We start from the raw sequence: 24,231 nt of genomic DNA, 5'->3' as shown, positions 1-24,231 counted from the left end.
AAAGTATATAAATGAAATCAATGCACATATTATAAGACTATATATGATTATGATGATATAACATAAATTAGATGTATCTACCTGTATCTATAAGAACTTTTCCTTGTATGATTTTTTATTATTTACAAAACCATGAAACCTTGAGCACCTGATTCTTGCAGACATACAAATATTTGGTTCTGTAGACTTGTTCAACATTTAGTAGAATGTTCCAAATCATTTAGAAAAACTCCAGGAAAGTCATCCAGTCATTTCATGAAAACCTTGTACTTACTGTATTTAAAATCCTGAGTAATGATTGTGGATAACACAGTTCTTTCTAATTTATGACAGGAAATGATGACTTCAAATTCAAGGAATAGCATAAGTTTCTTGTTTTTAAAGAGCTGTCGAACTACGCCACCAACAGGCCGTTCAGGACTGTCAGCACACACTTGTGCACATCACAGTATCACACACACATTTACAGAAACAACTTTCCCAAAAACCCTCAGTATTCACTCTCCCTCACGCAATTCCTGTATGCATACGGGCTTGAAACCACATGAGGGACACTGAATGATGATTCAGCTGCTTTTGGGTAAACTATTCCTTTAAAGCCACACAAAGAATGCTTTGATTAATGCAGAATGGTTGAATATATATACACACACATTACCTTTCAAAAGTTTGGGGTCAGTAAGATTTTTCAAAATAAATTAATACACATACTCAGCAAGGATGCATTCAATTGAAAAAAAAAAGTCAGTTTCCACAAAAATATTAATCAGCACAGCAGTTTTCAACACGGAATATTAGGAAATGTTTCTTGAGCGGCAAATCAGCATTTTAGAATGATTGGAGTAATGATGCTGAAAATTCAGCTTTGCATCACAGGAATAAATTACATTTTAAATTATATTCAAATAGAAAACAGTTATTTTGAATTGTAATAATTTTTCACAATATCACTGATTTGACTGTATATTTGATCAAATAAATGGAGCATTGGTGAGCAGAAGACTTATATTTGTTCTTTAAAAGAAATAAAAGTGATTATTAATTTTTGTTTTTATTATTTAATTCATTAAGTATAAAAGTACATTTAAATAACAAAAACACATAAAAGCTAAAAAAAAAAAACACTTTCACACAAAAAATCACATTTTCAAAAAGTAAAAAAGCAAAAAACAAAACAAAACAAAAAAAGAAAAACAAAAAAACACAATGTTACATTATTTGGCCAACATGAACCTTTTCTCATCTTAATCACAGGGTGCTCAGAAATTCCTTCACCTAGGGGAAAAAAATAAAATCACCTTTTAAATCAAAATGGTTTCACTTTGCACTCTCATCATAACTTCACTTCCATCACACTGGACAAATATCACTCACACTTTCACTCATCACATGCTCTGGGTGATACGCTAGATTAACTTGCAAAAAGCAAAAATGTAAACTCATCATTTACTCACCCCCATGTCATTCTAAGAATCATCAAACATAATGAGCGTGAGTAAAAAAAAAAATGACAATATTCACTTTTTATTTTACTGTGTCTGTCATACCTTCTCAATCATGTCAGCACACTGGATCTTGTTCTCTTTAAAATCGTCATTGACATCCAGGGTAAGAACTGGCACTTCATTCAGATACTCAAACTCCATACTACACAATTTGTAATATATAATTCATTACTTTTTTAAAGAAAGAATTACATTTATCTTGCTGCATTTTATATTCTTAAAAAATAAATAAAAAAATAAATTATATATATATATATATATATATATATATATATATATATATATATATATATATATATATATATATATAAAATTTTTAATTTAAACATTTTACATTTTTAAAATGTATTGAAAAATATCCAAATGTAAATGAATTAATAAAAAAATATAAATTACTTTAAGCTATTTTTAATAATTTTTTACATCCTTAAAAAGGTCATATATTAAAAAAAGTTATTATAAATAAAAATAAATGTATAATAAAATTATATATATATATATATATATATATAAATATATACTTTTTGTATAATCTCATTACAATTTGCATTAAAAATTAACAAAAAATAAGTAAATGTGCATTAAATAAATAAAAAAATTTAATATGTTTCTATGTCTCTATATCTACTTATCCATCTCTCTCTCTCCATATATATGTGTGTATGTAAAATGAATAGCAGATATTATGAATTATAATACTTTTTTTGTTTTACATCCTTAAAAAGTAAATACATATGAAACCATTATATTTATTAATAAATACAATTAAAAAATGTATAAAAATGTATAGTAATTTACATAAATGGCTTTTTTTTCTCTAAGGATGCCAAACATAGTGATACTTTAGTACCATAAATGAGTGAAGACACTATAATGGCTGGTGTTAGAAGTGTGTGTGTGTGTGTGTTACCTCATAGTCCTGTGCTGTAACCAGCACTCATGTTTATAGTGGAGTTTCTCCAGATATTCCAGTGGAATTCCCTGTTCCTCGTCTCTTCCCCTCAGATGCAATCGCTCCAAACACCTCTGAAACACAAAATCACCTCACTGACTCTTTTTTCACAGCACAGCAGAATCACTTTGAAGGCCCCATCCGGGTGTGCGTTCATACTTCTGGTTTTGCCCGCAGGTAAATGATGCCGTCCAGCTCAATGTGCTTCCCAAACTGCTTATGCAGCCAGCTGTGCCAGTCCTGATAGATCGCCCACTCGGTTTCATTCACACACTCACTTTCATAGAGGTTAGAGGCAAAGATGTACCTGCAACACAACAATCAGAGTGATTAAAATAAGCCGATTAGTTGATATTTCTATTTATGACAGTTGTATAACCATCACAGAGCCTTCATCAATGAAACGAGCTCTTTGATAACGGATATGAATAGCAGGTGCAGTCTACCTGTCGCTGTACACGGATCGTTCGAAGAACTGCACCGGGTTCTCGGCCTCTCGCAGCTTTCCGTTGGTGGATCTGATCTGCGAGCGGATGCGGCTCATGCAGGCGTAGCTCTGGAAGGTGTAGGCCCAGCGCTCGGGCTTCTCGTACATCATCCTCAGCACGTTTCCTCCGCTCTTCTGAGAGGTGCTCAATTCCTGAATGAACACACACACACACACACACATTATATTGGACAACATTTGTTAGGCATCTAATATTTGCGTCAAATTCCAGACAAAAATGTGTTGGATAATTACACACATACTCATGCATTTATATGAATATATACAATTATTGATAATTTCATTTAATTGTTTTAATTTTCTAATTGTGTTTTATATTCTAATTCTTAATGATCTATATACATAAATGAATATATATATATACATACATACATATACACATATATATACTGGTGCTGTCAAAAAATTAATCACGATAAATCGCATCCAAAATAAACGTTTTTGTTTGCATAATATATGTGTATGTTCTGTGTATGTTTATTACGTATATATAAATACACACACATACAGTTTATATTTTGAAAATATTTACATGTATTTACATGTCTATATTTATATTCATATAATTTATATTATAAATAAAAATATTTAATATATAAAAATAACATTTTTCTGAAAGAAAAAATTTAATTCAGTACTATGTTGTCTAGAAATGCTAAAAATAATTAAGAAAAATATATGAACTGGCTTAAATATTACACATGAATTAAGGCATCACAAAATTGTAATGCACATTTGTAAAATTGGATATTCATTACTGTCATTATTAAATATATTAAATATCCAATACTGAGGTTACGGCTGATAAATATATAAAAATATTGATATTTTCTGATCATTTTATATTCTAATTATAATTTTTTTGTATACATAAATTATATATTATAAGTGTTTTTAAAGATTAAATATCCAATACTGATCAACACGGTAAAAATTGGTTACTTGAAATAATTTTTTTTTTAAATATATTAAAAATAAAAACTTTCATGCTAGTTGCAAAAGCAACATTTATCATATTCACTTAGTTTAACTTGATGTAATAAACTAACATAAAAACATTTTGTTAAAAAAATGTAAATGGAACAAATAAAAAAAATAGTAAAAAAAATTAACAAAAAATATAAAAGCATCTCAAAAACACTAAAACAACACGGATGCAATAGTTTGCATCATGCAAGGAGTGATAAACTCTTAATATAAAAACACGGAACAGAAATAGATATTATATTAATCTTTTAAAGTGTGATTAGTCTGCTTCACAGAAAGCGAGAGGACAGTGACATTTAGAAAACGAACGTGCTAATATAGGTTTAACTGACACTTCAGTAGGGGGTCAAAAGCCACTCATGTCCACTGCGAGTCACAGATATAAACACCAGCCTCTTCACACCTTTAAAAGAGAGACAAGGTCTCTCCTGCAGGAAACACGAACTTCATTAAGCTTTAATTGCTCTAACGCTATATTTATCAGCAGTAAGTGTGTGAAGCAGCAGCTCTGTTCGGGTTGAGTGCTCAGCTGTTCAGGACTGAACCATCTGCTAATTCCCAGGGGGACGAGAGCGTTTCCATCGCAGCGCTGGATTACAGGCCTGCTTATCATACTCAGACAATACAGTAAACATGTAACGTACAGTGACCACAAAAAAAATATTGAAACTGGTGTCTGAATATCAAAGTAGATTAAAAAAAAACATCAAACCAAGTGCCATCTGCGCTCAGAAATGAGCCATTCTGGGAATTACTTTTAACGGAAACTATTATTTACTTGAAAAGTGTGTTTGTGCTAACTTTCTTTAAAATAAATGCCACTTGGTTTAACATTTTGTTCTCTAATAACACATATGCATATGTTTTAGTGAATTTTTAAATAGATTTTGGGCAGACTTAAAGGAGTATATTTTATATTACAATATTACAATATAAAATGTGTATACTTGTTATGTTTACAGTATTTTTGACTGTACCTCATGCTCGTTGTGGTGAGTTTGCACATTGCACCACCTAGCGATGGGTTCCGGTACTACCTCCCATTCTCGATCATATTCCTCCAGCAGGCGAACAAAAGTGGATTTACCCGCAGCTAGAACAGGACAACACAAGATAAAAACCACATTTAAACACGTTAAGAAATAATACAAGAACAAACTATAGAAATTTCTTCCACAACAGTCAAATAACCTCTAAAAATGTGCAGGAAACCGCTGTTTGGCCGGATATGAGATGTTTTACGAATATTCACAACCCAACTTCCGCTATATTCTAACACGATTTTTTTATTTAAAAGGCAAAATGTAAGTTTTCAATAGTCAGAACACGCATAAAAACCAATATCTGCAAAAAGATTATAATTAAAATCACACATTCATAACAGGAAATGTTCGTCAAGGTCTAAAAAGTCGCCTGTAAGTTACATTAAATATGTTAAAAAATATTTATTTTCGTCATATACGTCAGAAAATTAGTCGCACAATCAGAACTCACCATGAAATGTAATTTTAACCTTATAAAAATTGAATTTAGCTGCATTCAATGGCTATGTCAAGCAATGAAATATGCGTACAGTACTGACAAAAAAACAAAAAAAAATTGAATGTCTTACCAATGTTGCCTTCAATGGAGATGCGTTTCAGTCTTTTCTCCAAGCTGTCGTCCAGAGGACTGGGACAGGCTCTTTTGGCTGTGGGAAACATTTTATCTTCACGCAATATTGCAGAAATGTACAGTAACACTCGGTAGAGTTACAGTCTGTTAACAGAGAAACAGGCGGGACATTAAATTCTGGCGCTTAAACTTCAAGCTCCTCCCACCGGAAACAGCTGCTTTCAAACCCAAACCGCATGTGCTTTACATACACGACAACACCACTTGATTATTATTATCACATACAAATCCACTTGAGAACGAATTATAGGAATTATAATAATTTATAAAAAAATTAAAAAGTTACTTTACCTGTAAACAGTTGTTTCATATTACACACGCGTTCAGAAAATATAATATATAAATATAAAACATGCACATGCATAGAAAATCACAAATAAAATGTTGAGAAGGATTTTATTTGCTCTATGTACAGCAAAAACAACATCAGTTAGTGATATTGTTTTAATAATGTAAACTATAACAATATCAGGAAATCGTATGCATTTATTTAAATATCTAATCTAACCTAATTATTATACAGTACTGGGAAAATATATTCTCATTTCAGTGACAAAAACTGCTCTTTAAATACTTCATCTCTGTCTGATATTAATCAGCGGTTGGCACTTTTACACGATCGCATAGTCCAAACCATTAGAAGTAAAACTATTACATTCATGAAGAAAGGAATCTAAATCAGGATTTTTAAACACAATTATAAAAGTATTAATAGAAGAACAGAGATGGGGGAAAAAAAGGTTAAAATGGAGGCAGAGAAAAAAGCCCACAGTCATTCACTTAAGAACCAAATGCTGAAAATTTCTAACCATAACAACTAATACAACCAAACCATAAAGCTTACTGAATATTTCAGAACTGTACTGACCGTATATGAACAAATGGGTGCCACTGAAACGCTTTAATAATTAAACAGGTTAAATATTTAAGAAACGTTTGGCAACCCAGTTGCATCAATTCAATGCTTTATGAAAAACTCAAAAGCTGAAACAGCTGTGGCTACTCTGAGCTGTTATCATACATTTCTTTTTGTCTCTTTGACGCACAGCGTAAGATATAAAGTCAAGGCCAACACTTCTCATCAGCAATGCGGGTCCAACAAAGTAGCAATTCCAGCATGCACACTTCATTTTTTAGTATTCTGAACCTTAGTAGTGACATATTAAATGTGAAATATATAAGGAAAAAACAAGCTCTGATATGGACTTCAAACTATTTTGCCCAATAACATCAGTGAGGACAAATAAGATCTTATTGCATAGGAAGTTAAGTTATTTAACTCCATGTTTTTGCTGTCAGCATTACAGCAATGAAGAATCAAATGCCTTTAACACTCACACTAGTCAAAGAAAGCCAATCACCTATTCTCTGCTTCAACACAGGCACCGTAGTCTGCATTTCAGTTCTCATTCGTTAAAATCCCTCGCTTACAGTGACCAAACTACTGTGAAAGACATAAAATCCAGCCAAAAATCAGGTTTGATCCATTTAGAAATATTAGTATTTTGCCGTTCCTTCACTTCTCCTAGCAGTGCTGTGGGGTTAAAATCATCTGTACAAAGCAAAAGATAGAAGGGAGAGTCAGAAGAGAGCGCAGGATCACTGTTTTTCTTCACTGTTAACACTGTTTCCTCTCCTTGTCTCAGTTTATCTGTCTTTTGTAGTGAGTTTCTCAATGAGCTCTTGAAGAGGAGCCAGCTCCTTACGGTCGATCAAGTTAAACTCCTGAAAACAGACAAAATAAGCACTTCTTTCAAATTCAGAAACAACAAAACTGTAATGCAGTTCAGAAGTTTGGAATTGGAAAGAATGTTTTATGATTCTGAAAGTCTCTTATGCTCATTAAGGCTGCGTTTATTTGATTGAAGATACAGTAAAGTATGTATAAAGTGTTGACAGCACCTGTACAAAGAAGATGAAGTGTTTGAAAGATGTGTTGAGGTGAGCTTCCTCCTGAAGCTGCATGACCGCGTCAAAGTGTTGGTGATATATATGAGCATAAACTCTGAACAAACGCTTCAGGATGGTTTTGGCCACAGACATGAAGTTCTTGGGGAAGGGAACACCTGGACAGGTGGGACAGATGGAGTTAAATAACACAAGACCTGCTATTATAAACAGTATATATATGACACTGGACCACAAAACCAGCCATAAGGGGCAATTTTTCGAAATTGAGGAATATGCATCATCTGAAAGCTGAATAAATAAGCTTTCCATTAATGTATGGTTTGTTAGGATTGGACAATATTTGGCAGAGATGCAACTATTTGAAAATCTGAAATCTGAGGGTGCAAAAAAAAAAAAAAAATCTAAATATAGAGAAAAACACCTTTAAAGTTGTCCAAATAAAGTCCTTATTACTAATCAGAAATTAAGTTTTGATATATTTATGGTAGGAAATTTACAAAATATCTTGATGGAACATGATCTTTACTTAATATCCTAATGATTTTTGGCATAAAAGAATAATCAATAATTTTGACCCATACAATGTATTTTTGGCTATTGCTACAAATACACCCCAGAGACTTAAGACTGGTTTCGGGGGCCAGGGTCACATATGATAAAGCTCACATATAACATAAAATTGTATTGTGTAATATGTTTACAGCACAATTTCACAATATTTATGGCTAAGAGCAGCATTGCTCTGCGTAACCAAACTAATTAACTTAAATTTAAAACCATAAAAAAACATTTTTGTTACTTAAAATAAAACAAACATTAACTGAAATCACATCAAACTTATTTTATTTTAGCTTCAAACAAAACATCTCACATTCTCTTAGATTAAAACTATATACAAAAATAAAAAAAAATGAAAAACATTATAAAAAACATGAAAAATGACACCTTATTAATAAAACTACAATGGTTTCTGAATGAAACTAAAATATCTCTGCAGCAGTACCTATTTTAGAAGGAAACAGGGTCTCGTCATCCAGCTGGTCCTGAACCCACGTCATCAGATAATCAATATACTTCGGAGCCGAGCACTTAATAGGCTTCTTAATGTTGGTCCCATCTGCCCAATGATATTCATATCTAAAGGAAAAGAGATGAGTGATGCAGAGACAAACAGAGACACAATCATTCATTCCTCACTGTACAAACACACTCACTTTGGTCCTGCAGACATGACCGGACAGCTGTCCCCGGAGCAGAAATCTGTGACCGTGCCATACAGCATGTTAATCTGGTTAAAGAAATCCACTGCTGCAGAAACAACCAAAGAGAAACATTTAACTTCATTATATTCAATCAGAACTTCTAGTTAGTTAGAAAAGTAGTGCCATTGTTAAATTTACAGTAAAACACAGAGTGAGACAATCGGTCAGATCAAAAAGTCTGAGAGCACGCATTAAATCGTTTGTTTTATAGTCAGTTGTTTTTAGTAATTTTGCAATGGACACAGAGTCTCTCGGGACAGACTGGGTGATCGCTAAAGACAGGATGGGTCTGGTTTGGGGTCATCAATAGGTCAAGGGTCAAAGTTGTTAAGAAGGAAATGAGAAAAGCAACTGAACACACAGAGAGCAACAAGAAAACCATCTGCAATAACAAAACACACTAGAACTGTACAAATGATTCACTTTGTGGCTGTGCTGGTGGGGATAATTAATAAATATGATATCACTCTTGGTTCTTACTGTTGACGGCCACCCATTCATTCAGATCTTCTCCGTCAGGAAGCATGACGGCCATCCGCAGGTTCCCGCTGCCCAGCGTGGCTTCGGCGTGTTTGAGCAGCTCATACTGATGAGAACCTTCTGGAATATTCTTCTTTGGCTTAAACGTCTTAGACGAGCGATTCCCGCTGGAGAGGACGGAACAAAAACACAATTTAAAGGGAAAATTCATCCAAAAATTCAAATTTGCTGAAAATGTACCCACCCTCAGGCCATCCAAGATGTAGATGAGTTCGCTTCTTCATCAGATTTGGAGAAATGTAGCATTACATCACTCGCTCACCAATGGATCCTCTGCAGTGAATGGGTGCCGTCAGAATGAGAGTCCAAACAGCTGATAAAAACATCACAATAATCCACAAGTGATCCACACCACTCCAGTCCATCAGTTAATGTCTTGTGAAGCAAAAGGCTGTGTTTGTAAGAATCAAATCCATCATTAAGGCATTTTAAGCCCATAATTCATAAAAAATAATTGATCCCCTGTTGTCCTCTCACATCAAAATCCACTAATATATTAGTTCAGAACTGTTTTTGCTTGTAAACTGTGCTTGCTCTGTGCATATTTCTCTCCTGATTCAGACAAGACAACTTTTGAGACAACAAGCAACATTATGGATGACTCCATCATGGGTTTAGTGGATTTGTTTCCTAAAAACATGCAGCTTTTGGCTTCACAAGATGTTAACTGATGGACTGGAGTGCTGTGGATTATTGTGATGTTTTTATCAGCTGTTTGGACTCTCATTCTGACGGCACCCATTCACTGCAGAGGATCCACTGGTGAGCAAGTGATGAAATGCTACATTTCTCCAAATCTGATGAAGAAACAAACTCATCAACATCTTGAATGGCATGAGGGTGTGTAGTACACTTTGAGCAAATTTTCATTTTTGGCTGAACTATTCCTTTAAAGAACGTCAAATTGTCTATCTACCAAGTCTTCAAACATAGACATGCAGTTTATCCGGTTCCCATCAAAGAAACACACATGCCACTCAAAACCATTCACACATTTTTTTCAATTCAAATTCAAAAACATCACAATGGCAATGACATCACATATCTGTGTTTGTTCTCCACTTCTCCAAAATCACATGCGTCCGGTAAACATTAGATTAGATTAGATTAGATTCAACTTTATTGTCACTGCACATGTAAGGTACAAGGCACAAAATGCAGTTAGCATCTAACCAGAAGTGCAATAAGCAGTAAGTACAGAATATCAAGGTCTACAACCTGTAACAATAACTATACAGATAAAGTATTATGGACATAATTTTACAGATTTTAAATTTTAAAATACTATCAGCATGATATACAGATAGGTGTACTATGAACATACTATACAGATGGAATATGTGAAAGTGTATGTACACTGGCAGAAAACCTATGAACCCATATGAACATAATTTACAAATATTGCAATGGAAAGTAAAGCGCATAGAAATATATCAGTGTGCAAATGGGTTTTATTCAGTGTATCTGGATGAACAGACAGTAGTGCAAGTAATAGCAAGGTTAACTGTTTTGTTGTTGTAAATAAATAATAATAAATAAATCGGTCAGATGTAGTGATGAAGTGGGGAAGTGGTCTGTGTGTATGGTGTGGGGGGTGTCAGAGGGCAGAGTTCAGCAAGGAGACAGCTGTAGGGAAAAAGCTGTTCCTGGATCTGCTGGTTCTTGTCCAGAGGCTCCTGAAGCGCCTCCCGGAGGGCAGGAGGTTAAACAGTCTATGGTGTTTCCTCTGGATGTCCCCTTAAGAATGCTGCGAGCTCGACGTAGACAGCGTTTCCTCTGGATGTCCTCAATAGCAGGAAGTGGTGTTCCTGTGATGCGTTGGGCAGTTTTCACCACCCTCTGCAGTGCTTTGCGGTCCGCCCACCGAGCAGGTTCCCATACCAACTGTAATACAACTGGTCAGGATGCTCTCGATCGCACACCGGTAAAAGTTCACCACTATGGCTGAAGACAGTTGGTTCTTCTTCAGGGTCCCTGAGGAAGAAAGAGGCGTTGGTGAGCCTTCTTGACCAGGCTGGCGGTGTTTTGGGTCCAGGACAGGTCCTCAGAGATGGTGGTTCCCAGGAACTTGAAGCTGGAGACACGTTCAACAACCAACCCGTTAATGTGGATGGGGTCATGCGTGCTTCCTTTCTTCTTCCTGAAGTCCACAATGAGCTCCTTTGTTACAAAGAAGCGCTTCACAGCAGTTTCCAAATGAAATCATTCTCGGCTGTTTTGAGGAGGCCGGTTCTCTTATGACAGGCTTCTCTGATGGTTCTAGACAACCTTATCAGTAAATTCAATTTCAGATGCATCATAACAAATCAACTCTTGCCGAGAGTTCAGATTACAGAAGCGGACTGAGAAATGTTCTACATTTGAGATTTCCTCCCTCTCTTCCTCTTGTAAGATGTAAACATGTTCTTTAAAGTAATTACAGAGAAAGCAAATACACCCTGTACCCTCCCAAAATGATACGATTAGAAAGATGCGAGACTGTTAAACTGAATTAAACAGCATTTTGGGTACATAAGAAGATATTCATATGACAGATGCAACATCATTCACTGCCTGGTAACTATTGCATTTCATGCAATTTCATCAACAGCTCAGCTGCGCAGAACACACTTCAGCCAAAGTTCAGGAGAGGTTTTCAAACTTTGGATGCATCACAGGCTTTGCACGCAATGCAACTCTCTGATCTCGGATACAAAGTGACAAGACACACAACGTGCTTTTTGAACAGCACACTGTGAAACAAACATGCATTACATAAGATCTGCCCCCTTCCAGCCCAGCTCATCAGAGAGCCAAGAAACCGGTGCAAATGTGCCAGAATTGGGCTGATCTCGATGCCGAAGCATTTGCGTGAAAAATAGCATATTTTAACGACGCTGTCAGGTTGAAATACTGACACATGTAACGATCTGCACGCGCAGAACCGAAGTCGATTCGGTCCAAAAGCTCTTGAGCAAGACGAGCTGAAGGAGTAAACTGGTAGTTATCTAGAAATAATGATCTTAATCACAGAGTCAAACTCACAATAAGAAGCTCATCTTCTTCTGTCAGGTTCTGCTGCTGGTCCGCGGTTCGGCTTCGTGGAGCGCAGAGACACCTGGCAACAAACTTCCCGCAGCAGCTGTGGATTCTCTGACGTGATTTGTAGATCTGTATATCACGTCACATTTGAGTAAATCCAGGCTGAAGGCTGACTTGTGTTTTGGAGATCTGTGTTAACGCCGAACCACAAAATCTCGCGATGGTTCGAATTGCTGACGTAAGCCTTTTTTCCGATAGATAGATAGATAGATAGATAGATAGATAGATAGATAGATAGATAGATAGATAGATAGATAGATAGATAGAAATAGATATAGATCAGACAATAACATTATACACACTATCAATAGATAGATAGATTTAGATAGTTAATAGATCGATAGATGATACATACATAGATATATAGATAGATAGATAGATAATTCATCATGACAAACAACATTAAACAAATAAATATTTCATTTTTTTAGATAGATAGATAGATAGATAGATAGATAGATAGATAGATAGATGATAGATGATAAATATTAGATAGATAGATAGAATAATTGATCAGGACAAAACATATACAAAATCATAATAGACAGACAGATAGATAGATAGATAGATAGATAGATAGATAGATAGATATATAGATAGATATATAGAAAGATAGATAGATAGATAGATAGATAGATAGATAGATAGTTATTTTTTTTTTTTGTTCTAACATTATACCTCAAATACTCCGACAGATAGAATAGATTTGTTAGATTACATAGATAGATAGATAGATAGTTATGAAGAGCTGATATATTATTATGGTCACATGAAATTCAAATAAAAAAATAAAAATAATATTAAATAACAAATTTGCAAATTCAAATTTCTAAAACACATAACATTCAAAAAAAAAAATAAATCAGCTGATATATTATTTGTGTCTTTTGTATTGTTAAAAAAGTGACAATTTTTTTCTTTAAATATATCTTAAATATCATTTTAATATAAAAATATAAAAATAACATCATTTATTTATTTTTTTTAATCAAATATAAATATACCACTCATTAACACCATATTTTATTTACATTTTTTTATTTTAAAGTTATGATTTTTCTTTTTTTTTAATCGACCGCACTAATAAAATACCCAAGTTTTGCATTAAAATTGATTTGTTTTTTGTTTTTATTATATTTTTTTTTTTTTAATAATATTGTAGCAACAGAATGGCGAAAAGAAAATTTTTCTGTGAAACCTTTGTAAACATATTTGCTTGTGTCGACTCAATTTCTAATATATAAGTTACAGGTTACATGTATTAGGCTAATACTGATAGTTATTAGACAGATTATTTATGAGTATTTACCTATAATTTTCAGGTTAATAATGATAATTAAATATTAATGTAGCCATGACTTTAGGATAAGTAGAATAGTCCTGACTGCGTAAATGTTAAAACTGTATTAAAGTTAAAATGTCAAAAACTTTTAAAAACAAAAACACTTTTAAACACAACACTAGCTGTCCAAAGTCCTGACTGCGTAAATGTCATAGATATGGTCCAAAGCATAGACATATAAATAGCTAGACGCCTCATGGCCGCTCGAACCGCACGTCAACGTCGCCGCCATATTGGAGCGGGCAACTCTCCATTACTCTCATATCGGGGACAGAGGAAAAACATACCTGACTCGTCGGCAGCTTGGGCATCTACAAATCATCGCACAATAATAAAAACAGATTTCGGGGTATTATCTTTCACAGGTAAGACTCAACAGTTGTTTCTGGATGTTTTTTTGGTCATTTTTAGCTTTAAGTTGAAAGCTTAATTAGCCACCAGTGTCAGACTATTAATATCCAGCGATATCGCTAGTTAGCTGTGGAAAGCTGAGACTTTATAAGAAATCAAAGTTTAAATGAACTCTTATTAAGTTTTAACTTATATTGTAATTTATATCATAAACTCAATTGTGTTATAAGCACAAGATGTACAGTGAGCACTTTGACAAATCTCAGACTGCCAGGATTAGTGAAGGAGCTAAAGCATGTCTCTTTAGTTACAGTAACGTTACTTATTTATCATCACTTGATAATAATGATTTCATAGCTTATCATAAAACTGTGAACTGATTATTTATATATATATATATATATATATATATATATATATATATATATATATATATATAATTTTTTTTTTCTTTTCTTTTTAGTTGCAAACAGGACAAGGAAAGTCTTAAGGAAAGCTGAAGAAAAGCTGTTCTCTCTGCATTTCCAAGAGACAAGGCTATACTTCCACAGCCTAATGTTGTATTTGTACTAGTTAAAACCCAGAATAGCCCTGAATGAATGGCCAGACTGGCCCTGGTCATATGCAAACCACTCTCTCTCTCTCCCCGGAATAGACTTCCGGGAGCATTTTTTATTTTTTTTTTCTATCTTTGTAAGGGTAATTTTTATAACAATATAATTACCTTATTAAATGTTTCTGTTTTTTTTTCAAATATTTAGAGGTAGATGTTGCACACTGGTGGAGGACGAGGAGATTCCTGCTTCTATGTAAAGTGCTTTGAGTGCCCAGAAAAGCACTATATAGTCAATCACAATACATTAATTATTATTATTTAAATATAACCAGTTTCTTCAGTCAATCACAATACTATAGACTGCATTTAAAATTATTTACACAGGCTGGTTAAATGCTGATCATGTACTGTGTGTGTATTTACACAAAAACTACATGATGTAAATAGCCTAGAAGTGAAAAACACAGGAACTCACAGTGAGTCAAGCTGCAATATCATGACAAAATCATTGTTTATTATTGCCCTTGATGTTGTAATAATGATTATTAATTTTCTGGTCTGTGTTAAATATAACTATACTTTGATATTTTGTTGTACAACGTAAACGTGCACACACTCACACCCCAAAACATACATGTATTAACATATATGGAAAAATAAACAACTGTTTAAAAAATTTGTGTTTTCTCGCATGGGTGTGGTGTAATTTGCATTGTAGAACAAAATGTCAAGCATGTCAAGTTGTTTACATTATTTTACTCATTAGTTGAATAAAAAATATAGGAAAATCTTGAGGGAAAGCAGTGTAGAATTAGTCTTTATTAGTCAGGTTTTGTCATCACAAACTAAACCCACCATTTTGTATTTTATATATATATATATATATATATGTGTGTGTGTGTGTACATGTATATATTATACTTAAGGAGATCATTAATTAAACACAATTTGGGAATTCACGTCCACATTTTTTTTGTGTTGTGTCTTAATTTGTTTAATAATTATTACACAAATACTATTATACAACTACATTTCACGATTGTTTATTTTACTTTATAATTTACTATTAATTTATTCATTTTTGTCTATTCTGTATTATTCCACCCTTGATATTACATATTCTTCTTGCTATTATTCATCTGTTTTTATTAATTTATTTATTATGGTATTATACATATACTTTGTACTATTATAAATCTATTATATCACTTATGTTATTGTACTGTTGTACTCGCTTTTTATATTATTCACTTTACTACAAGTTGCACAACATATATATTTTTATATTACATATCACTTTTACTATATTTTTACTGTGCGCTGTATAGGTGAATAATATTTTACCACTTTAACTAAGTTTCACTGAATCCATAAAGGCTTATCAGTTGCAATTGTTATTGTTTGTTGTGGAGTGCTATCAAAATAAAAAGCAAACTACCAGTGTATTACTTTTTGATTTGTATTCGCTGGTTATATTCAGTTTTCTCAATGATGGTAAATTATAAGTGTTTAAAAGATGTATTATTTTCGATTTTTCCCCCAGTATTTAAAAAGTGAATGAGCTGTGTTTCTGACCACAGACTGTATAAAAACAGGTTCAAAAAAAAAACACAATAAAATCAAAAATGTTGGGGTTGAACACAGAGAAAGCAATAAAACAACTTATTTCATTTAATATACATTCAGATTACATGTACATGTCACAGTTATACTACATTAACATTAGAATTGTAAACCTAAAAAATCAACGAAATCAACAAGTGAGAAGTGTGAGCGTTCACAGTTTCTTACGAAAATTAATAATTTTCCAACCAAACTAAATAACTGGAGGCAAAGTGATTTTTAACTGCATGTAGATCACAAACCTCTGAAATCGGTTGATAAATGTGAACGTTATCGTGATTTTATCCAGAAAAAAACGCAGCTCCCCCGTTTACTTCCATTTATTTTTAAGGCAGTCTTGCCCTCACAAACATGGTGGACACGTTGACGTATCACAGCAACGGCTCAAAGCGACCAATGAGGCGTCTAGGTATTTATATGAGCGTTAACCAAAGTCCTGACTGCGTAAATGTTGACGCGGCTGACGCTCCTGACGCTCCACATGCGCAGTGACGCATTATTGGCTCCACCCACAATGCAACGCAGACAAGGGAACCTCCAAGACAAGAGGAGCAAAAGCTCTAGCGTTACCAAATTAAACTGACATTACACCGACTCTGAGGACACCGATTCAGCGACACTTTTTAACACGAGATTTTTTTTTTGAAGAAGACGAAATTCGACAGCGATCCTGAGAGGTTTGGATTATATTTTGCTGTCTTCTGCCTCCTCTATAACACCATAATTAGAGCAGCGGCGTGCTTACAGCATTATTATTATTTTTTTTATCCAGGACGATTTTACAATGCAGTGATTTTTTTTGGCTGCTGATTGTTTGATAACTTTATTACGCAAATTGTTTATTTGGCTGACATTACAGTCAGCTATACTTTCCAGCCATTGTCCTCGGCGGGGAGAGAGCGACGCCCTCAGGCCGCCGCTGGTACTGCAGCTGCCGCTGCGCTGTAAGTGAGACACCGGGAGTCTGAATAATTTAACGGTGGAAAATGAGCTCGGAAGAGGCGGCAACCCCAACCAAAACCGGCACAGACGACGATGGCATGTCCTGGTGGTACCGCTGGATCTGCAAACTGGCCGGTGTCTTGGGTGGCATATGTAAGTACCACACCACGTGATTGTGGCCATATGGCTGTTTAATGCAGGATAACAGCATCAGCCATGTGTTTCCTGATACACAGCTGTGTCCGTGTGTGATTGCATCTGACACCTTTACAACAAGATACTGTCTCACACCAAACACAACTTCTAGCGGTTTCACATCCCACCCTACAGCAGACTACAGCACATCAAATTATGAAAAGATGATGTCAAGATGTTCTCAGTGACATCTCTTCCTAAGAAGCAAAGCTGTACAACAGGGATTTTCAGTCTTTTAGATGTCACGGACCCCCAAATGTCATCTTTGTGCAAGGTACCCCCTTCTAAAATTTAAAAGCCAGCAAAAAATACATAAATAAAAAATACATATAAACAAAAAAATAATTTAAAAACAAACTATAAAATTCATTATTTAAAACAATATCAAATTATTTAAACAAATGATATTTTATTTTTATCAAATTATATTTTGTATTTTATTTTTACTTATTTTATTATAATTAAAAGTTAAATTTTTTATTTATTTTAATCAAATGATATTTTATTTTTATCTTTTTAAAATTATTTACTAAAATTATACATTATTTTCATTTTAATCTATCTGTTTATTTTACTCCAACTCATTTATTTAAATCGATTAATTATTTTTATATTTATTTATTTTAATTAAACACATATTTATTTTGTTTATTTTTATTTTTATTTTTTAGACTGATTTTCTCAAAACTTTTCCACAGATGCCTGCATGATATAATATAGGTGAACCATATTATTGATTATTAATCACTATATCATATAGACCAGCATATGCTCATCAGTTTGGTATGAAGGCAAGCCATGATGTTGTCGTCCTTCTCTGTTAATCAATACACTCAGTGAGATCATTGCTTTGAACAAAGACATGGCTAATCAATCACATCTTCAGACACTGACTCTCACAGAAAACCTGTCATGGAGAATCAACACCTACAAACAAGTAGTTATGGTTCCAGGGTTATACCAAAGAGAATAACAGGGTTATACTTGGAGTACCAAATGCATTGAAATAAAGAAATCCTTCAATATTATGTATTGAAGTGAGAGAAATGATTGAAGTGCTTTAATACATCATTTAGTGGTAAATATGCTGGGATTTGAGGTGTAAACTCACTATGAGATGCTGGAGTGGTTTGTATGAGCTCTTTTTTTGTAGACACTGTCATGGTAACAGGTATCTTAGCAACTTCTACTTTCTCTTCTCTTGTCTTTTGTTAGGGATCACCATGTGTTATGAACCAATAACAATCTCTCTCTCTCTAGTGCAGGGGTTTTCAGTCCTTTTGGTGCCACACTCACCCAAATATGATCAGAATCAGAATCAGAATTAGCTTTATTCGTCAGGTGTGCGCAAACACATGAAGAATTTGTTGTGTTTTTTTTAAGGTGCTCCTGGTACATACATACATGCATACATACACATCTGACATGAGAACAGAAAAATAGAAAAATAAAAATTATATAAATAAAAAATAATAAAAATTAATCTATATAAATCTAGAAAAATGGATTGATTTATGTATAGATTTGTGCATTTTTACTCTATATAGGACTGTATAAATAAAGAGATATGCATATGTATTTACATAATACTTGAGAAAGGCAATAATTAAAGATGTAGAATGATTTACGGAAAAAGAATAACAGAGCAACCATCTATATAAAAAAAAATTTATAGTTTTTTTTTATGTGTACTCGTTTTTTTTTTTTACATTTTTTTATGTATATATTAATAAAAAAAAAATGATTTTACTTTTATTATGTTTTTACCATTACAAGATTAAAATAAAGAAATAAATATTTTATAGCATAAAGGATCAATTTAACAAAAAAAAAAAAAAAAAATGTAAAAATCAATAAAAAAAAACAGCATGGTCCCTTTAAAAAAAAAAAAAAAAAAAAAAAAAAAAATAGTGCAAAAAAAACAACCCTTCCTTCAAAATATCTCAAACAAAACAAATCCGCTCTGTATGGCATATACACATAATTATTCATTTCACTTTAATCAAATACACTACACAAATATCCTAACAAACACAAACCATTACACACAAAGATCTGAACACCTTCTACACAAACAAAGAAGCAGATGATAAAACCTGTGTGTGTGTCAGTCGGCATCAATGGTTCTCTGTTCTCTTCTACATATGCTGAGACACAGATGACAGAAGCAGCTGCTGATCAAACCCATCAGCCAATCAGCTGCTCCTTCCTGTGTGTCTGAACGTAATCTGTACAACACAGAGAAGTTGATTCTGACCACTATATCATAATTGCTTAATCTTATCACTAATAAACTTATTTTAAATCAAATGATATATTATTTTATATTAATCATTTAAAAAGTACTTCATTTATTTTCATCAAAGTTATTTATTTATTTGTTTGGTTGGAATTAGATATTATTGTTTTTGTTTTAGGGGTTACGTTTTTCAATTTTCATGAATGCTTGGCACTCCTGGGCCACATTTTTTATTTATTTGTGACCCTGGAACACAAAACCAGTCTTAAGGGTCAATTTCTCGAAATAGAGATTTATACATTATCTGAAAGCTGAATAAATAAGCTTTCCACTGATGTATGGTTTGTTAGGAGAATAGGAGAATAGGACAATATTTGGCCGAGATATAACTATTCTGGAAATCTGAGAAAATCTGGAATCTGAGGTTACAAAGAAATCTAAATATTGAGAAAATCACCTTTAAAGTTGTCCAAATGAAGTTCATAGCAATGCATATTACTAATCAAAAATTAAGTTTTGATATATTTACAGTAGGAAATTTACAAAATATCTTTATGTAACATGATCTTTACTAAATATCCTAAAGATTTTTGGCATAAAAGAAAAATCTATAATTTTGACCCATACAATGTATTTTTGGCTACTGCTACAAATACAGTATACCACAGCAACTCAAGACTGGTTTTGTGGTCCAGGCTCACATTTGTTTTAATCATTATTTTATTATGATTTAATCAATTATTAGCTTGGTTAACCCTGGGCTATAGGGAAAATATTTGGTTGATTCTTTAAAAATTTTAGAAACATAATAAACCACAAATCACAAAAGTTGATTTATCATTTACCACTAAGCACAATGTTTTTATTTAGCTGACAAATATAGATGTTATTTTCAAAAATGTAACACTTTTCTCTATTTATTTATTTTTTTAGCATGTGCCACAATGGGTGTTTGGAACTGTGTGACTGTGAATCCGTTAAACATCGCGGCTGGAGTTTGGATGGTGTAAGAACTTACATTTCATTTCCCAGAGTTCATCAAGCCATGTATATAAACCAATCAGAAGAGGAACTATCTCTTGTTTCTCTCAGGATGACGGCGATTGTGTTGTTCCTGTGTGAGGTGCCCTTCTGCTGTCAGTTCGTGGAGTTTGCGAATGCTATAGCGGCGCGTGCGGACCGTCTGAAGCCCTGGCAGAAAGCCCTGTTTTACTGCGGGTGAGTGCCGCTCCCAGCTCTTCCCTTCACTGCATGATCAGTGTTACTGTCGAACTAATATTTACTGCAAATAAAAAGTGTTTTTTTTTTTTATGGCAACTCTAAAAGCTAAATCGTCCACTAAACTGTTTTTGACTTCTAGGAGAAATCTGTAGACTAACAAGTGTAGCTGTCCAAATCAGTCAATTGAAATGCAAATATCAATGCAACCACTAATATATAATTTTATCAGAATGAACACAGATTTCACTTTGTCCCTCAGGATGGCGTTGTTTCCCATCTTTCTGAGCTTTTCCATCACAACTCTGTTTGGTAACGCCATCGCTTTTGCTACAGGAGTGCTGTACGGACTCGCATCCCTTGGAAAGAAGTGAGCTCATGTGTGCATGTACTTGCACACAGAACAAAACATTTCTTCACTGAGTAGCTCTTCATAATGTATTTTGCCATTATTGACTAAATGATGGACGATTGTGCGCTTTGTGTTTCAGAGGTGATGCGGTGAGCTATGCTCGGTTGCAGCACCAAAAACAGGGCGACGAAGAGAAACTGACAGGAACGACAGACGGTTCAGTGCCGTGAACCTCCGCTGCGTCCTTCCCTCTCTTTTTCCCCCAGCGTAACCTTTGGCCTCAAATCAGTTTGTGTAGGATTTATTTAATAAAATGGGTTTTAAGTGAATTTTTTTCAATTGTGCTATAATGCACAGTTGTTTTTTTATTTTTTTAAGCATTGATTTAATTTTCATCTCACTTTATAAAAACGGATGTATTTTAGTTTATTTTAACCCAAAGCTGGAGTGCAAATGAATGCATTAACCGTCTCCGTCTCTCGTATCAAACCGCCTCAACACCAGCGCAGGGAATTGGAACTTTTGGCCATTGGGATTCCTCCCAGAATTCTTTGTTCTGAACATTTGTGACACGTAAATCTTTTAAAAACTTGTATTTTAATGTGTAGGCATGGTAAAAAAAAAAACGTGTTTTGGGAATTGCAGGGATTATAACAAAGTGTGTCTGTGTGTTTTTGTGCCTCTGCTAACTGGCCTTTACCCAGAATCCTTTGCTGCAGCATGTTTGGTGTTCGTAAGAAAAGACGTAAATTAAGTTAGAAAGGAAATTCAATTTAAACACGGATAAAAACAAGGCTGTGAGAGACTCAAAACTCTTCTTTCCATAGACGTTAATCAGGTTAGACGGCATATTGAATTTAACACGGATAAAAACAAGGCTGTGAGGGACTCAAAAGTTTTGTTTCGTCGGCTGAACACTGGGTTTGTTGTTAAACAACAGTAGAATCCATTAAACGCGCTGTACTTCAGTCCCTCACAGCCTCATTCTCATTCCTCCCAGAAATGAAATATGACGCTCCCCTGACTGAAGTCTATTGAAAAGCTCATGTGAGTGTTTTTCTGAATGATGAGGTGCATTTTAAGCATTTACCTTCCGTCTTCAGGAACTTGTGTGTGTTAATTCTGTCTTTCCTCTCAAGCCATGCGTCTCTTGCTGCACTCAAGAAGGGCTTCTTTTCTGGAATAAGAAACCATTGGGTTTGTTGATGCTGTGATGACGTGTTGTTCGCTTGTTTCTGCGTCTTTCTGAGCCAGTCTCAACACTGACCGTGAAAAGTATGAAAGCTAAAGCACACAAAAAAAAAAAAAAAATAAATATAGTATGTAAGACATAATTCACTAACCAAACTTACCACACACACTTACTACTGTCTTTTGTCTTTAAAGGGTGAATTTCATGAAATTAGTCTTTTTTTTTTAAACAAATCTTTTTTTTCATGAAAATTAATCACATTTATTAAAATAAAATGTTAATTTATATCATTTAATTTATTTAGATTTAAATACAACCATTATATTACAGGAATAAAACAATGAGAATTATGAGAAATAAATCTCAAAGTAACATGTTTGGAATGTTAAAAATTTAATTGCTTAATTGTCATTATGTTACAATGCAGAAATGAAAATGCATTTTAAAAATGTAAAAGGAATTTTTCCCTTTTGGTTTTAGGATGAAATGTATGGAAGGCCATTTTCACTACAGAATGAAAACATAAAAAGGGTAATTGCATTTTTTTAATCTTTTTTTTTTTTACGCACATTTCTGAGTTCATATCTGACCATTCAAACTTTTTTTGCGGGTTTATATCAGAATTAGATAGAATTACGAGATGTAAACTTGCAATTATAATTTTTTTTTTTTTCACAATTATGAGATATATTCGCAATTGCAAGAAAAAAAGTCACGTTTAATTTTTTTATTCTGTGGCAGAAAAAAAAAACAATTGTGAGACAAAAATTTGGAATTGCAAGGGCAAAAATTTCAGAATTTTATATTTATAATTTAATAAATTCATTAAAAAATTCTCAGAATTTCAGAAAAGTTTTGAATTGAATTGTGAGATAAAAAGTCGTAATTACCTTTTTTTTCTTTCTTTCATTATCCCAGAATCAGGCTTCCATATAAATATTATCTGTGTGTTTGTGAGATCCATCCTTTTAGATCGTCACATGCTTTCACGAAATACTTTCACCAGACTTTCAAAGTGTTTTGCATGAATGTTCAGCAGGTAAAATGATCTCCAATAAGAACACATCTGAGGCTTGTAAACTCGTTAAGTCTCCACCAGCACACAAACCAGTTCAGATTGAATGTCCACCTAGATGTATTGTAGAATAAACTATTATTTATCACTAACCTAGGTTTTCCAGATTTGGAAGCAAGGTCTTGCTAAAGCTGGAACTCTAGTTTTGTCATCTCTTGAATGTGATCTCAGTAATCCCGGTATCATAACTAAACACTTCTGGATTTGACAAACTCAGCACTACTGACTGAAAGAAGGGAAACACCAAAATTGTTCGGCACAAAATAAACTTGAATTGTCATGAGCTGTTTAGCAGTGATCTTGTCCCTCTGTGTATTTGTGTTGGATCACTGACATGTAACTGAATGACTTTGATGATGTGTAACAAAAAAAAAAAAAAAGTATTTCTTCTGTTTTTTCCCCTCCATGGGCTAAATAAAGACACTTGCCTCTGACCTCCTCGCTTTCTTGTTCTTTTCTTGTTACACTGTGGTAAAAAAAAAAAAAAAAAAAGTAACATTATTTAAAGCTATATCTGGTGTTTTTAATATGCTTAACACACTGTGATGACGTGTTTAACGGTCATCAGCATCTAAATCCTCAAAGATTTTTAATATTTGTAATTTAATTTTAATTTAATTTTAAAACATGTGTACATTTTTGATGACTTCCGCTGCTGAGAAACCCAGAAATGTGAAAAAGTTCCTTCAACTTCATTTCCTCAAGACAATTTGCGGGGTGGGGCTT

At 33.5% G+C, this 24,231-nt stretch overlaps 3 protein-coding genes across 5 annotated transcripts; 1 reads left to right on the top strand and 2 right to left on the bottom strand.

Annotated features, from left to right (window-relative positions):
- Window positions 1-1,162: 1,162 nt before the first annotated feature.
- On the bottom strand, window positions 1,163-5,880 carry LOC109061511 (deoxycytidine kinase-like). The gene is made up of 7 exons (XM_042747610.1): window positions 5,565-5,880; window positions 4,930-5,045; window positions 2,904-3,097; window positions 2,617-2,764; window positions 2,416-2,531; window positions 1,548-1,647; window positions 1,163-1,275 (listed from the first exon to the last, which is right to left on the bottom strand). The coding sequence occupies exons 1-7, from the start codon at window positions 5,653-5,655 to the stop codon at window positions 1,249-1,251; spliced, it is 792 nt and encodes a 263-aa protein (XP_042603544.1). The 5' UTR covers window positions 5,656-5,880; the 3' UTR covers window positions 1,163-1,248.
- A 128-nt stretch (window positions 5,881-6,008) lies between these two features.
- LOC109055946 (MOB kinase activator 1B-like) lies at window positions 6,009-22,532 on the bottom strand. 2 transcript variants are annotated; one of them, XM_042747612.1, is made up of 6 exons: window positions 22,329-22,532; window positions 9,280-9,446; window positions 8,752-8,845; window positions 8,541-8,674; window positions 7,529-7,692; window positions 6,009-7,351 (listed from the first exon to the last, which is right to left on the bottom strand). In XM_042747612.1, exons 2-6 carry the CDS (start codon window positions 9,332-9,334, stop codon window positions 7,274-7,276), a joined length of 525 nt encoding a protein of 174 aa, XP_042603546.1. In that variant the 5' UTR covers window positions 9,335-9,446; window positions 22,329-22,532; the 3' UTR covers window positions 6,009-7,273. The 2 variants fall into 2 exon arrangements, with proteins under 2 accessions (XP_042603546.1, XP_042603545.1); XM_042747611.1 differs by lacking the exon at window positions 22,329-22,532 and adding an exon at window positions 12,364-12,581.
- On the top strand, window positions 16,766-21,991 carry cacfd1 (calcium channel flower domain containing 1). 2 transcript variants are annotated; one of them, XM_019073131.2, is made up of 6 exons: window positions 16,766-16,969; window positions 17,169-17,387; window positions 20,602-20,674; window positions 20,761-20,886; window positions 21,149-21,256; window positions 21,378-21,991. In XM_019073131.2, the coding sequence occupies exons 2-6, from the start codon at window positions 17,279-17,281 to the stop codon at window positions 21,466-21,468; spliced, it is 507 nt and encodes a 168-aa protein (XP_018928676.1). In that variant the 5' UTR covers window positions 16,766-16,969; window positions 17,169-17,278; the 3' UTR covers window positions 21,469-21,991. The 2 variants fall into 2 exon arrangements, with proteins under 2 accessions (XP_018928676.1, XP_018928675.1); XM_019073130.2 differs by having other exon boundaries at window positions 17,152-17,387.
- Window positions 22,533-24,231: the final 1,699 nt, after the last annotated feature.

Source organism: Cyprinus carpio, chromosome B21 (assembly GCF_018340385.1).
Source record: "Cyprinus carpio isolate SPL01 chromosome B21, ASM1834038v1, whole genome shotgun sequence".
In the NCBI taxonomy this organism is placed as follows: Eukaryota; Metazoa; Chordata; class Actinopteri; order Cypriniformes; family Cyprinidae; genus Cyprinus; species Cyprinus carpio.
This window is presented reverse-complemented; position numbering and strand designations above follow the sequence as displayed.